The sequence below is a fragment of the Chanos chanos genome, chromosome 11 (assembly GCF_902362185.1).
Source record: "Chanos chanos chromosome 11, fChaCha1.1, whole genome shotgun sequence".
Taxonomy (NCBI): Eukaryota; Metazoa; Chordata; class Actinopteri; order Gonorynchiformes; family Chanidae; genus Chanos; species Chanos chanos.
Window position 1 is genome coordinate 14,951,238 of NC_044505.1, and position 12,605 is coordinate 14,963,842.

Sequence of the window (12,605 nt, forward strand, 5' to 3'; positions counted from 1 at the left end):
GGAGAGGAATGAAGGGGTGAGAGAGAGAGAGAGATGGTGTATGTGTGTGTGTGTGTGTGTGTGTGTGTGTGTGTAACTTCAGTACTGATATTCAGGGCTAATTAAAATACAAACTGCAGTGGAGGAGGTGATTTAAAATGCTGATATGTTGAAATTGAAAATTAACAGAGAGTAGCACCAGAGAGTGATACACACACACATACGCACACATACACACACACACACACTATAACAATCTCTAAATCAAAATCACAGTAAATATAGTCAGTAGGAAGTAGGCATGGGGGCTCAAATATATTAGTATATTATTAATAATAAACATTTGTTTTATATTCCAGCACATTGAATAATGCACAGATTAAAAAAAATGACCTATTAATGCATTTCTCCCCTTCGTGTTTGTTTGGTTTTTTTCCCCTTTGGTTAGAATAGGAACTTTTCACAAACCGTAATCAACCTTAGGGTTTTTTTTTTTTAATGCAAACATGAACCTCCATGAAAGAAATCAGCAAATCCGCTGAAATAAAAATATCAGTATCATCACAAAACAAGTAAAGCCTCACTCTCAGCTGAGCTGACCGAGGGGAAGAGAGAGAGAGAGAGAGAGAGAGAGAGAGAGAGTAGGAAAAACACAGGAAATCAGAGAGAGAGAGAGAGACAACCTCCTTTTCCTCCAGCCAAACTCAGGCCTAGGGAATTGGCACAGGCTGGACCCTTGGCTTCAAAACGAAGAGGAAAAAAGTATGACAAAAAAAAAAGGGAGAGAGAGAGATGGAAAGGGGTTGAGGAGCTATGCTAAGAATGCAAAGGCAAGAATCAACACATTTGAGTCCTCTCCTCTTCTTTGTTTTCTTTCTTTTTTTTCTCTCTCTCTCTCTCTCCTTCTCTTCTACAAAAGACCTCTGAAGAGGAGAGTTGTCTCACTGTACGGTGCTGATAAACCAACTTTGGTCTTAACGTCAAATTGTGATCTGATTCCACTCATTACGGGATAACATCTGCAGTATTTTCCCCAAAATCACATTATATGTTTTCATCCTTTCTTGTGATGGATGTATGGGGGAGCTAGATTTCAGGGGGGGGGGGGTTTCTTTTCTTTTTTTAAGGAAATAGTCTGTCAGTGTATGGCCTTTCAGGAGTCGCATGTGTTGTACCAGCGAATTCCCTTTGGCCTGTGGATTTGTGCATTTAAGACGTGTCTAGCCAGGCTTGGCTGACCCGTTTCCTGTTTTTGTTTGTGTATGGTGTGCTTCAGGCTGGCATACATGTGGCAGGACCCAGGCATAGGTGGCCCCAGTGCTGCCTGAGCCAATCGGGCATGCATGTGTATGTGTGTGTGTGTGTGTGTGTGTGTGCATCCGGGAATGCATGTGTTTATTTGCCAGGTGAATAATGTGGCAGGTGTGTGTTCTGGGGTTGCTTTCAAGTCTTTCTCATCATCCCCGACCCACTTCACATACGAACGCGCACGTGTTTATTGGGTGTTCCGTCACATCCAGTCAAGACCACCCTCTACTTTATTTGTCTCTTTATCTGATGGGATTGAACAGACCAGACCTGGACACACAGCTGCTTTTGAAAACAGAACACACACACACACACACACACACTCTCCTACATGTCCAGTATTACCGTTCCAACCAGTCCCAGCCCTGTGTTGCAAACTTGTTAGTGGAGTGTGCCACACACTCAAACTCTTGCTGTGCCAGCCCAACATTGGCATAGAAACGGTTCAAAACAAGCACACACCGTTCTGGTCCCGAGTCAGTGTTAATAAGATAAAAGTAGCACATAGTAAGCATTGCCCACACATACACTGACACAGTTTTAATTGAAATTCTGTTCACAGGAAAAGGAGTGTTTGAAACCTGAAGTTAATAGCACGGTGGTTGTGTGAATTTGCGTGTGTGTGTGTGTGTGTATGTGACAGAAAAAAAGACAGTGAGAGACTTGGTTCTAAACACGATGAGTAAGCGTTTGCTTTTGCACGCTTTTGTACGACCAGTTCCTCTCCTCTGTCTCTGGTTTCCAAAACAGGGGGGATTTGGGTCAGTTCCTCAGCAAAATCTAACCAGCCAACCAGAAGGAAATGAAAAGAGGAGGAAGAGGTTAGCCCTCACCCCAGCCCCCACCACTCACCCCCGCCACCCCTCCTCCTCCCCTCACCCGTGGTTTATAGAATAAAAGAACTCTGAAAAAGAATGTGAGAGGCTAGAGCCCCGACCCAAGGTGATGCTCGCACAGTGGCCTTATGGGAGCTGTAGTTCTTTTTTTAGCTGCACCTGAGCATAAAGGGTTTGGGTTTTCTTGGTAACATTCATTGTTGTGCTGGTGTGGGACTCTGACTTAGTCACTAGAGCCAAACCGGTCCAGTGACCACTCCCGTCAGGCAATTTGAGTGAACGATGCAGTTATGTGCGCCTGTCATTCATTTTTGTTAAAAAGCCCTTAGAAGTGAATGAGGAGAAACCATGTCTCGAAGTTGGAGGGGTGAATTGTTTTTGTGAAAGTAATAAAACTGTTTTCCACACACAAAATGGACTCATTCAGCACACATTCGCTTATTCAGGACGTTAAATCCGATAGTCTCCGCGCCGTGTCGAATCCACTTCGCTTTGTCTGGTCGGGGAATAAAGTGGGAACGAGTGCTGAGAACGTGTTTTAGCACTGAGGTTAGATGTATACGTTCATGAATCTATGCCGTTTCTTTTATTATTAAAAAAAAAATACAACCTCTGCTCCTTACAGTTACTGTAAACAAGTCTAATGTCAAAATGTATACACTCACCCCAGAAAAATATTCACACGCTTATTTTTTTGGTTGTGTGTGTGTGTGTGTGTGTGTGTGTGTATATTTTTTTGCTGGTTTTTTTTTTTTCTTTTTTTCTGCTGCAGAATCCCCCCAGGTCATTTCCATTAAAATGAGATGCCATTTGTATAATGTAACAATAAAAAAAAAAATCTATGTGAACTGCATTTTTATTGATGTTACCAGGTTAAATAATTCATACTCATTCGCATTAAATGTGTCTCCTTATGGAAGTAGAATGTTCACGTACAGCAGTAAAACAATGAAAACAATCAATAATTATCATGCAAATAGGCAAACTGTATCGTAAACAAATAAAATAACAGCTTAATATCGAATAGATTGAATAACATTTAAATGAAACACACTCCGTATTTGCCTTCAAACCCGTACATAAAAGTGAAACGCATGAATGCAGGGAAATATGCAAATGACTTGCATGGTTGCATTGTTCCATTATTAATGATATTCCAATGCTTTTTGAAGTTCATCCCCACGTCCAATTAACGCCACAGAGAGGCATGGGAAGCCAATACAAACAAAATGATAAAGATACTTTGAATTTGAAAAAAAAAAAAAAAAAAAAGCAAAAATGTAAAGCATGCCTGTATATGTAAACTATAACGGATTGTTTGTTCATCTGTTTATGGGGAAAGACAACATACTGAGATCCCATTGACTGTGGTTCATTTTTCTTTTTTCCTTAATGCTTTTCTCGGTGTTACTAGGAATGAACTATTTCTTTTCACCTCATTCTTTTGTTCATTTGTTACATATTTACTGACATGCATCTGCCATGAGAAAAAAATCGTTTCAGAGTTCGCACACAACGTTTTGAAAAAGATTAAAGTGGAATAGTTTGGTTTTCTGTGCGGTTCTGTTTTTTGGGGTTTTTTTTACTGGGATGTGTGAGGAGACGTCATGAGAAATTTGAGGTTGTTAAGGTCACTGGAGATTGTCTTACTAACACTGGATGACTGTGTTAGTCACTGGGAAAGATCCCAGACAGGAAGAAGAGGGAAAAGAAGAAGAAGAAGAAAAATGGAGCATTCTCACCGTAAATGAAAACTGGATAAATGTTCTACCCTGAAAATCATTGTTTGGACCTGCTGGTTTTTTCAGTAAGGTTTGGCTTTCCCTCGCTCACACACACACACACACACACACACACACACACACACACACACACAGCCCCACAGGAGTTTCTAAAAAGCTTCTTCTCTTCAGGTCTCTGTCCTCCATACACTCAAAGGGCCTCAGTGATGTCATTGTGCTCTGTCTCCCTCTCTCTCTCTCTCTCTGTGTGTGTGTGTGTGTGTGTGTGTGTCTGACAGCAGCAGAGTTGGGTTTCCTCTGGACTCTTGCTCTCCCACACTGTCTTTTTAATCTGCTGGAGAGAGAGAGAGAGAGAGAGGGAGAGAGAGAAGAGAAAAGAGAAGGCAAGATAACAACACATGAAATCCGAGTAGTTGACAGCTGTAACCCCCCCCCCCACACACACACACACTACACCCCCTTTCTCAGCCTCTGTCTCTCTTTCTCTCTCTTTCTCTCATTCTCTGCAGACTCACATCCTAAACGCACAAGAAAAAAAAAAAGGTGTGAAGAAAAAAAACAAAATCACAAAACTACACTTCACAACATATTCTCTGATTTTTAAACCGCAATTGCTGGCCATGGCGTCTTTAGGTCTGATGTTACACAAAAATAGCCCACCAACTTACCTCAGTTCCTGTGTGTGTCATTCACACCTAACCAAACTGCGTTTCACTTCATTGGCACCTCTGCAGCGGCTAACTGCCATTTTGTTCACGTACCCCCCCCCCCCCCCCCCCCCACCCCCCCCCCCCCCACCCCACCCCACCCTACCCTATCCTACCCTCACCGTCGAAACCCATGTGTATAGTTTCTTTTGAAATCATTTTTTTTTTCTTTTCTCTTCCTGTCTTTCAGCACCTCACACCACATCCTCGTTCAATTACGCCGTCCCGCCACGTTCAGACGCTTCCTGCACGTCTTCAGAACTGGTTTGTCCGTTAACGACAACATAGACTTCAACCATGGTGAGCTATTGTCCGATCTGCGGAAAACCCGTTTACTTCGGTGAGTTGCAAACAAAATTCGGGGCGATTCGTCTGTCTTACGAATAACGAGATTGTCGTTCAAGCTGTTCGAGCAAGACGAGGAAAGCAGTAGTGTCTAACCCTCAAAGCATGACTTTTTTTTTAGTAGTGGTTTTGTCATCCTGAGTGTTCTGCCTTTTACCTTTCCTTTTTTTTTTTTTTTTTTTTTTTTTGCAGAAAGTCAGCGTTTGGGCTCAGAATATAAATCTGTTTGTTTTTATAGTTATTGTTTTAGACGAAGAAAGGTGTAATCGTGTCAGGACCGATGTACAGAGACAGCCAGACGGTCGTCTCACACGTATGCGCCTAGCGGTTTCGTGTTGCGTGTGAAGCTAGATAATATCGTTTTGCTGACGGTTTCTTAAACTGTTTCGTCGACCGGTCGGACCTGTAAACACAGGCCTCACCGGTAGGCCTGACACGACGATCCCCGGTGACGGAGAGGCGGAGAGGTTCCTGGTCACAGGTTCCAGAACTAGACCCTCCTGAGCTCCCGGTGGAGAACGTCTGCAGGAGATGCTGCGAAGCCAAGAGTGGCGTATCTGATTTAGTCTGAGCGCTTGTTATCGCGGACGGTTAAAAATGAAAGATTTCGCAAATGGGTTAAAAAGCGACGATAAGAAACATCAATAGAACGGGAGTGAACAGAACATTGCCTCGTGGTAAACAGTACAGGTTTTTGGCTCCAAAATGCAGTGACTGTTCTCCCCCCCCACCCCCCCACCCCCAGAACGTTAAACCCTGCTTAAACCTCTGTTATTGCACTCTTAACTCTTAAAGACAGTCGCTACTCTAGTCACGAGAGCACAGGAAGTGGGCGGATATGCTGGCCCGACGGCAGGAAGTGAATTTGGTGAGGGAGGGCTGTGGGCTGTTTGCGTTGGCAGGCAGTTATAACGAGAGATGAGAACGTTCAAAGACACAACGGTCGTCGAGCCAAGCCTCGCTAGAACGGTCCGGAAACTCTCTGACATTCACAAGGCCCAGAGAGAGAGAGAGAGAGAGAGAGAGAGAGAGCCTGTAGAGGCTGATATGGTGGCGGTGAATTATGGGTTTTGGTCCGAGAGCCGACTGTGAAACGCTGATTCTGTCATAGAGTGCGCGTCCGATCCAAGATGAGGAATTCATTTGTGCTGCAGAGGAGTAACCACAGACTGCTGATTCATACTAACACCAGCATGCATGTCTCACACAGTCATACCAGGAGATTGTGCGTGTCTGTGTCTGTGTGTCTGTATGTCTGTGTGTGTTTGAGAGAGAGAGAGAGAGAGAGAGAGAAAAGCAAAAAATGACACATCGCTCATCCAACTGCAGACCAACACACCCTTCCCCAGGGCCATAAACTATGCCCGTTTTGACTCAGTTTAGACAAAGTACCAACTGTCGCCTGAATCCTCACACCTGAGTGACCTTTCTCAAATTTGACCTTTTGACCTCTCACAGGTGAGAAGAAAAGGTCACTAGGGAGGGATTACCATCCCCTATGTTTGAAATGCCACAAATGCAAGAGACAGCTAACAGCGGGTCAACATGCAGAGGTATGGAAACAGAAAAGGAGAACAATCAGTGACAATCCCTTGCCTGCTTATTCATATTAATGCCCATACATATTAAAGCCTGGACAACAAAACTGACCAGTTACCACATCTCTAAACACTCCACAAGTATCTGTCTGCAAATGTATGTCAAATTACCAATATGATTTCAATACAAACGTGTGAAATAGATTTTAGGCTTGTTTGCAGGGAATCCTATTTGTATATGCTAATTGATTAATATGACTGTAATCTTACAAAAAAAATCTGAAAGTGGTTATGTTACTAGGTGATAAATATGTAGGTGTTCGGGAAAAGACGTGACGAAAGGCTTGAGTCATTTTTTTGTTTTTTTGTTTGTTTCTAGCACGATGAGAAACCCTACTGCTCTAACTGTTACATGAGGCACTTTGGACCCAGAGGTGAGAGAAGAGCTCTAAACTGGAGACATATTCAACCCCTCCCTCTCAGGCAAATAATGGGGGGGGGGACCCAGAGACGTTGCCATGGTCACTGGAATGATGGGCCGATTCTCAGAGAACATTCTAGAATGGTTTAATATGTTCTCAGGCCAGTTAGTTACAGTTTCTTATCTGTGTGTAAAAGAACAGCCTTGGTGTAATTTGGCTCATTTGTGGTAAAGTCTCTCTGAGCATTTTGAATGTTGTTTTTGAATCGAAACACACACACGCACACGCACTCACACACATACACACACACACACACACACACACAACCTAAGAGAGCTGCAGCAGCTTTGTGCTGGCTGGTCCGGAGGTTCCCATGGGGCTAATGGTTGACGTTGGTGTTTGGTGTTGCAGTACAAGGTCAACCCTCATCTGTGTGTCTAGCCACGGGCCCCAGGAAAGAGCAGCCTATCTGAGAAACTGTCTCCTTCTCTCTCTCTCTCTCTCTCTCTCTCTCTCTTTCGCACACAACACACACACACACACACACACACACGTTTAATATACAGTGATAATAAGTTACAGACAGAGAGGGAAGGACCATGAATAAAAAAAGTTCAAAATTTTCCTCTAATTAATATTCATCTCTTTCCCTCTCACTCTCTCTCTTCTCTCTAGGTAACAGAGGGCCTGTTTCCCGTTCCTGTCCAAGTACAGCTTCATGAAAGAAAAAAAACAACAACACAGCAGTTGTCCATCCAACAACACCTGAAGTCCTCTTCCATCAGCTCCCATCCTCGTCTACTCGCACATACGATCAGTAATTAATCTCACCACTTACTTTACAGCACTCATCCAGTTATCAGAGCCAGATTAAACCCAACAGCCCTAATCGTCATCCAATCACAGGTCTGACACTTAAAGTATTTATCTAGTCATGGGATTAAGCTCCAAGATATTAATTCAGTCAGAGAGATTAATTCCTTGACTCCATATCCTCCGCAGTATTCATTACCAGACGCATGTGTAATATACATGTAATGTTAGTCTTATCGTGATGGGAACCATACGTTCAAGCTATTCGTCTAGATTTAGGATGCGTGTTTGATTCTTTCAGCTAGTTTAATCTGAAAGCCATATCCAATTCCGAGACGTAACCGAATCGAATTGAAGCGCGTCAAATTCAGTTCAGCTGAATTCGAATTCAGTTCAATTCAAATCAGTCGATTACAGCTCATTTCAAATCAGTTCCGTTCCTTTTGAGTCAGTTCCATTCAGTACGAGCATTTTACAAAAGCAGTTTTACAGAATAGCGCGGACCTGATGCGTCATCTGTGAAACCTAGTCAGCAGTTTCCACGAAGTCTTGTTTCCAATTCATTTCTCTTAGGCGATGAGATCATGGCAGTTTTTTTTCCCTAGTACCATGTTCATTTAAAGTAGAGAAGGCAACATCACTGAGGTATGTCTTAATTACACAGCAAACTGCAGACATGTAAACACACAACCACCGTCTAATCAGGATAGAGCAAAACCATTTGAACCTATGAAGTATAATAAGAGATAGCTTTTAAACTGTAAAAATTCCATCAGATGTTTTTCATTTGCGATTCAAAGTGTATTAAGTAAATGATCTGTTTCATTAATTAATTGGTTAATATAAAACACAACATAACCCTTTTCGTGCTTTCAAATGTTCTTTTTAAGACTTTGAGAATCGTAGTCGATAAAACAAAGGGCTAGTTTGTTAAGGAAGCAAAAATTATCTACAAAGGAAAATGGGGCAATAATTAATCATTGTGTCTGTTTAATTAAAACCATGAGTGAGGTTTACTAGCTTCCCTGAGAATAAGCAAAGGGCTCTTGTGTGCTTGGATGTGTGTGTGTGTGTGTGTGTGTGTGTGTGAGAGAGAGAGAGAGAGAGAGAGAGAGAGAGAGAGAGAGTGAGAGAGTGAGTTTTCTCTACATGAACATGTGTTTGAATTTAAGATTTTATTCTGTCAATTTTTTTTTAGTTCACTGAACAGAGGTTACAGTTAAAAGGAGATGTTTTTAAAACTATATTAATACACACAGCTATGTGTTTAAAGATTAAAATGCTATTAAAGTACTATTGTAAAAGTGTTTTCTTTAATGTATTTTGTCATATTTCCTGCATCCATAATCCGTAATTCAATTAGCACCTCAACCAGTTAGCACCTCAAATATGTATCATCATACCTCAGAAATGTTCTTTGGAATTTGTGTGATTGATTTTTGAAATATTTTTGGGGTACATTATTGTCATGTATCTGTATCAATGATTTGGATTCAAGGAAACTAAATAAAAATTAATTTTGCAGAAAGGCGATGTCACTGCTGAATAATTTTGAGGTGGTGTAAAAATGTTCGTGACTTAGTGTGATTTCTGAATTTTCAAGATGGTTCAGCCATTTTGAAGGCAAACATAAGAATGGAGCCGAGATTCTGGTGGAAAAGGAGGAGAACGAGAGAGAGAGAAAGAGAGAGAGAGAAAGAGTTGTTCTGGCAAGGTAGAATTTCTGACATGCCAGTGCAGCCTACTGGAATTTGTGTATGTGTGTGTGTGTGTGTGTGTGTGTGTGTGTATGTGTGTGTGTGTGTGTATGTGTGTGTGTGTGTGTGTGTGTGTGTATGTGTGTGTGTGTGTGTGTGTGTGTGTGTGTGTGTGTGTGTCCATATTATAGTTGACTGAGTGAGCTCAGCAGACATCCCCTTGGATACCACCTCATGGCCTTATTGTATTCTCACATGTCAATGTGTATGTGTGTAAAGCTACGAAAACACATGAAATGTGGCTATGTGTAGAGGTACACAAGTATATAGTAAGTGTCTCCAAGTGTATTTGTCTTTCTGCGTGTGTATGTGCACATCTTCACGTTTCTACAATGTACCAGCCATACCTCGGTTTAAATTCTGTCCTTGAACATTCTCACTTCAGACAGAGAGAGAGAGAGAGAGAGAGAGAGAGAGCGAGCGATGGAGGAGAAGAAAGAAGAGGAGGCACAGGAAGGGTGAAAGGATTATTCGGTGGAAAGAGAAACAGAGTGTGGGAGAAGGAGAGAGGGAGCAGGTGAGAGAGAGAGAGAGAGAGGAGGGTTCCCTGCTGCCTCACATCTTTGAACCCACCCCCACCTTGACAGGTCACATGATCTGTATGATGCCAGCTGTCTCATTTGCATGTGTTTTAACTACAGCAAAGATTCATCATTAAAGAGAGAGAGAGAGGCAAGTGAGAGGGAGAGACAGAGGAGAGGAGAGAGAGAGAGAGAGAGAGAGAGAGAGAGAGAGAGAGAGAGAGAGAGAGAGAAAGATGGGGACAAAAGGAGAGCTACAGCCACACTGGGGGAATTGATTGATTAAGGAAAAAGAGTAACATCCCTTGCTTTCTATAGCTGAATGTAGCAGGGAGACTGAACAATGAGAAGAGATGTGTAGTGCATTTCTTTCATTCCCCTCCTCTTTGAACAAGGCTAATTTGACATGCAGAGAGGGAGAGAGAGAGAGAGAGAGGGAGAGAGAGAGAGAGAGAGAGAGAGAGAGAGAGAGAGAGAGAGAGAGAGAGAGAGAGAGAGAGAGAGGGTTAAACCTTTCTCAGAACCACAGACATGTCAGCACATGTGCATGCTGATGAGGTCTATGATGAAACGGTGAGGCTTCACGCGCATACATACATACATTTGTGTTCCAATCAGAATACAGGCACTTCAGACAATGTAATTGTTTGTTTGTAAGTGTGTGTGTGTGTGTGTGTGTGTGTGTGTGTGTGTATTAGAGGAGTTTGGAAGAGCTGTATTTGGATATTCTTGACCTTCACTGTTAATTTGAACTGAAGCATCATACTGCATTGCTACTGTTTTCATTTTCAGCACACCAGCAGAAGCTGTTCCTCTAGCCTCTTCACACCTTCATCGCCATTTACAGCCATTCAGCTAACTGCTAGTGACTCATAAAGAGTTCAAAACACTTACATTTGCTGCCAAATGCCCCCCCCCCCCCTCACACACACACACACACACACATTGTTGTTCTCTGTGTGTATAGTTTTTTGTTTTTTTTTATGAGGAGGATCGTAATGATGCAGAGTCAAAAAGCTAATGTTATGACACATTAGCACAGAGATGAATCAGCTGTTGTAATCTAGACAGAGGATAGAAACAACAGCTGTGTAATGCACATGACAGGAAAGTGCTGTTCCAATTACTTATCCCTAACATCATTTCATCATAAGGTCATAAAAAAAGAGGGAAAACATATGGTCCTTCTTCAAACAAACAACAATATCTAACCAAGTGCAGAAAGTATATATTTCCCAAAGGTGTGTGCATACACTGGACAGTACCGGGACATACATTCACACGCTGAGCTTATGTGTGTGTTTGTGGTCTGTGTGTTAGCGCGCCAATGTGTGTGTGTGTGTGTTTGTGTGAGAGAGAGAGAGAGCGACAGAGAGAGAGATAAAAGAGAGGCATATGATGATTTAATAGAGAGGAAATATCATACAGCTGCAACCCTCTCTGTCTTGTTGCCAGCGGTTGGATACAATCCTAAAGGCTACACCCTCATATTTTTTATTGCTGGCACAACACCACGCGCAATAAAAACAGTAGTCAAAACTATACGGCGTCCAGTAAGATACAAGATACTGTACAACGTTGCATGGACTTGGACAACGTAATGTCCATGTAAACATGCTCTGGGAGCAGCCTATGGCAGTTGTGAACCGTCCAGTAGATAAAGAACCCGGATATTTCTGTTGGTCCGTCTTAAGCTAGCCTTTAAGGATTTTGAATCAGTCGCAGAATGTATTAGAAACGAGTTAGAAACGTATCGGTGTGACGTTGAACGGAATCCTATGGGACATATTGTCAGGTTTGTCACGTAAAGAGAATGCAACGTTTACACGGGGCTTTAACGGGTGTACTTTGGCACCACCTTCAGGAAAATTCCTTCATCACAACTGTTGCTTTGACTTCTGCAGCGACAACAAAACGGATTTGACATTGTCTGTACTGTTTGAAAATGTACGTAAGAAGGTGATGTTTATTTTAACGAGTTGTGCTATGTTTATTGTTGTGACACTGCTCTTTTAGAGAGAAACGTTCACAACACAAGAGTAACTGAACGTAGAGCGTCACAAGCGGAAACCGGAAATTCCGTCACGTACTGGGAAATTCAAATTGCTTCAACAACACTTTTCAATTTGGAGTAGTCTCAGCGAACGGACCTACGATTGAGAGAAAATTTTAACTTATGTTCACAGTACTTTCTTATTTAAAGAGTTTTCTTTTTATTCTCCGAGTGTTGTTTTTGAAATCAAAACGAAGGGCAGTTCAAGGTAAAGTCTAACTTCAGATGATGAAACTTCACTTGCTGAAACAGTTCAGACTGGCTGACGTTAGCTGGCAGTCTGAATAAACAGATGCCTCGTTAGGTGGTTTCTACATTGTAACAGATATATTTCCATTAATATGACGAATAAACATACAGATGAAATACCGAATGTTGACAGACAACTGGACTTGATCATTATATTTTTTTAATCGAAGTCAGTTTGAATTGTACAGTCGACCAGTGGTGTGTACAGCATTGCTCTTGTGATCAAACAGGATCTGATGAATGGTTCTCGAGAATACCAGTCGCTAATTTGAGTTTTTATGTGAACACAGACTCGTGGCTTCCTGCTTAGGTCTAAGTGGACGGACTCGGAAAAT

At 42.1% G+C, this 12,605-nt stretch overlaps 1 protein-coding gene across 1 annotated transcript; it reads left to right on the forward strand.

Annotated features, from left to right (window-relative positions):
* Positions 1–4,849: 4,849 nt before the first annotated feature.
* On the forward strand, positions 4,850–7,350 carry LOC115823693 (cysteine-rich protein 2). Its single transcript, XM_030787726.1, has 4 exons — positions 4,850–4,912; positions 6,376–6,470; positions 6,835–6,889; positions 7,289–7,350. The coding sequence occupies exons 1-4, from the start codon at positions 4,870–4,872 to the stop codon at positions 7,348–7,350; spliced, it is 255 nt and encodes an 84-aa protein (XP_030643586.1). The 5' UTR covers positions 4,850–4,869.
* The last annotated feature ends 5,255 nt before the right edge of the window (positions 7,351–12,605 follow it).

Coding starts and splice junctions, on each gene's coding strand:
- LOC115823693 (XM_030787726.1), top strand. CDS start 4,870: ATGGTGAGCTATTGTCCGATCTGCGGAAAACCCGTTTACTTCG. Junction 4,913..6,375: donor CGGAAAACCCGTTTACTTCG/GTGAGTTGCAAA, acceptor GACCTCTCACAG/GTGAGAAGAAAAGGTCACTA. Junction 6,471..6,834: donor CAGCGGGTCAACATGCAGAG/GTATGGAAACAG, acceptor GTTTGTTTCTAG/CACGATGAGAAACCCTACTG.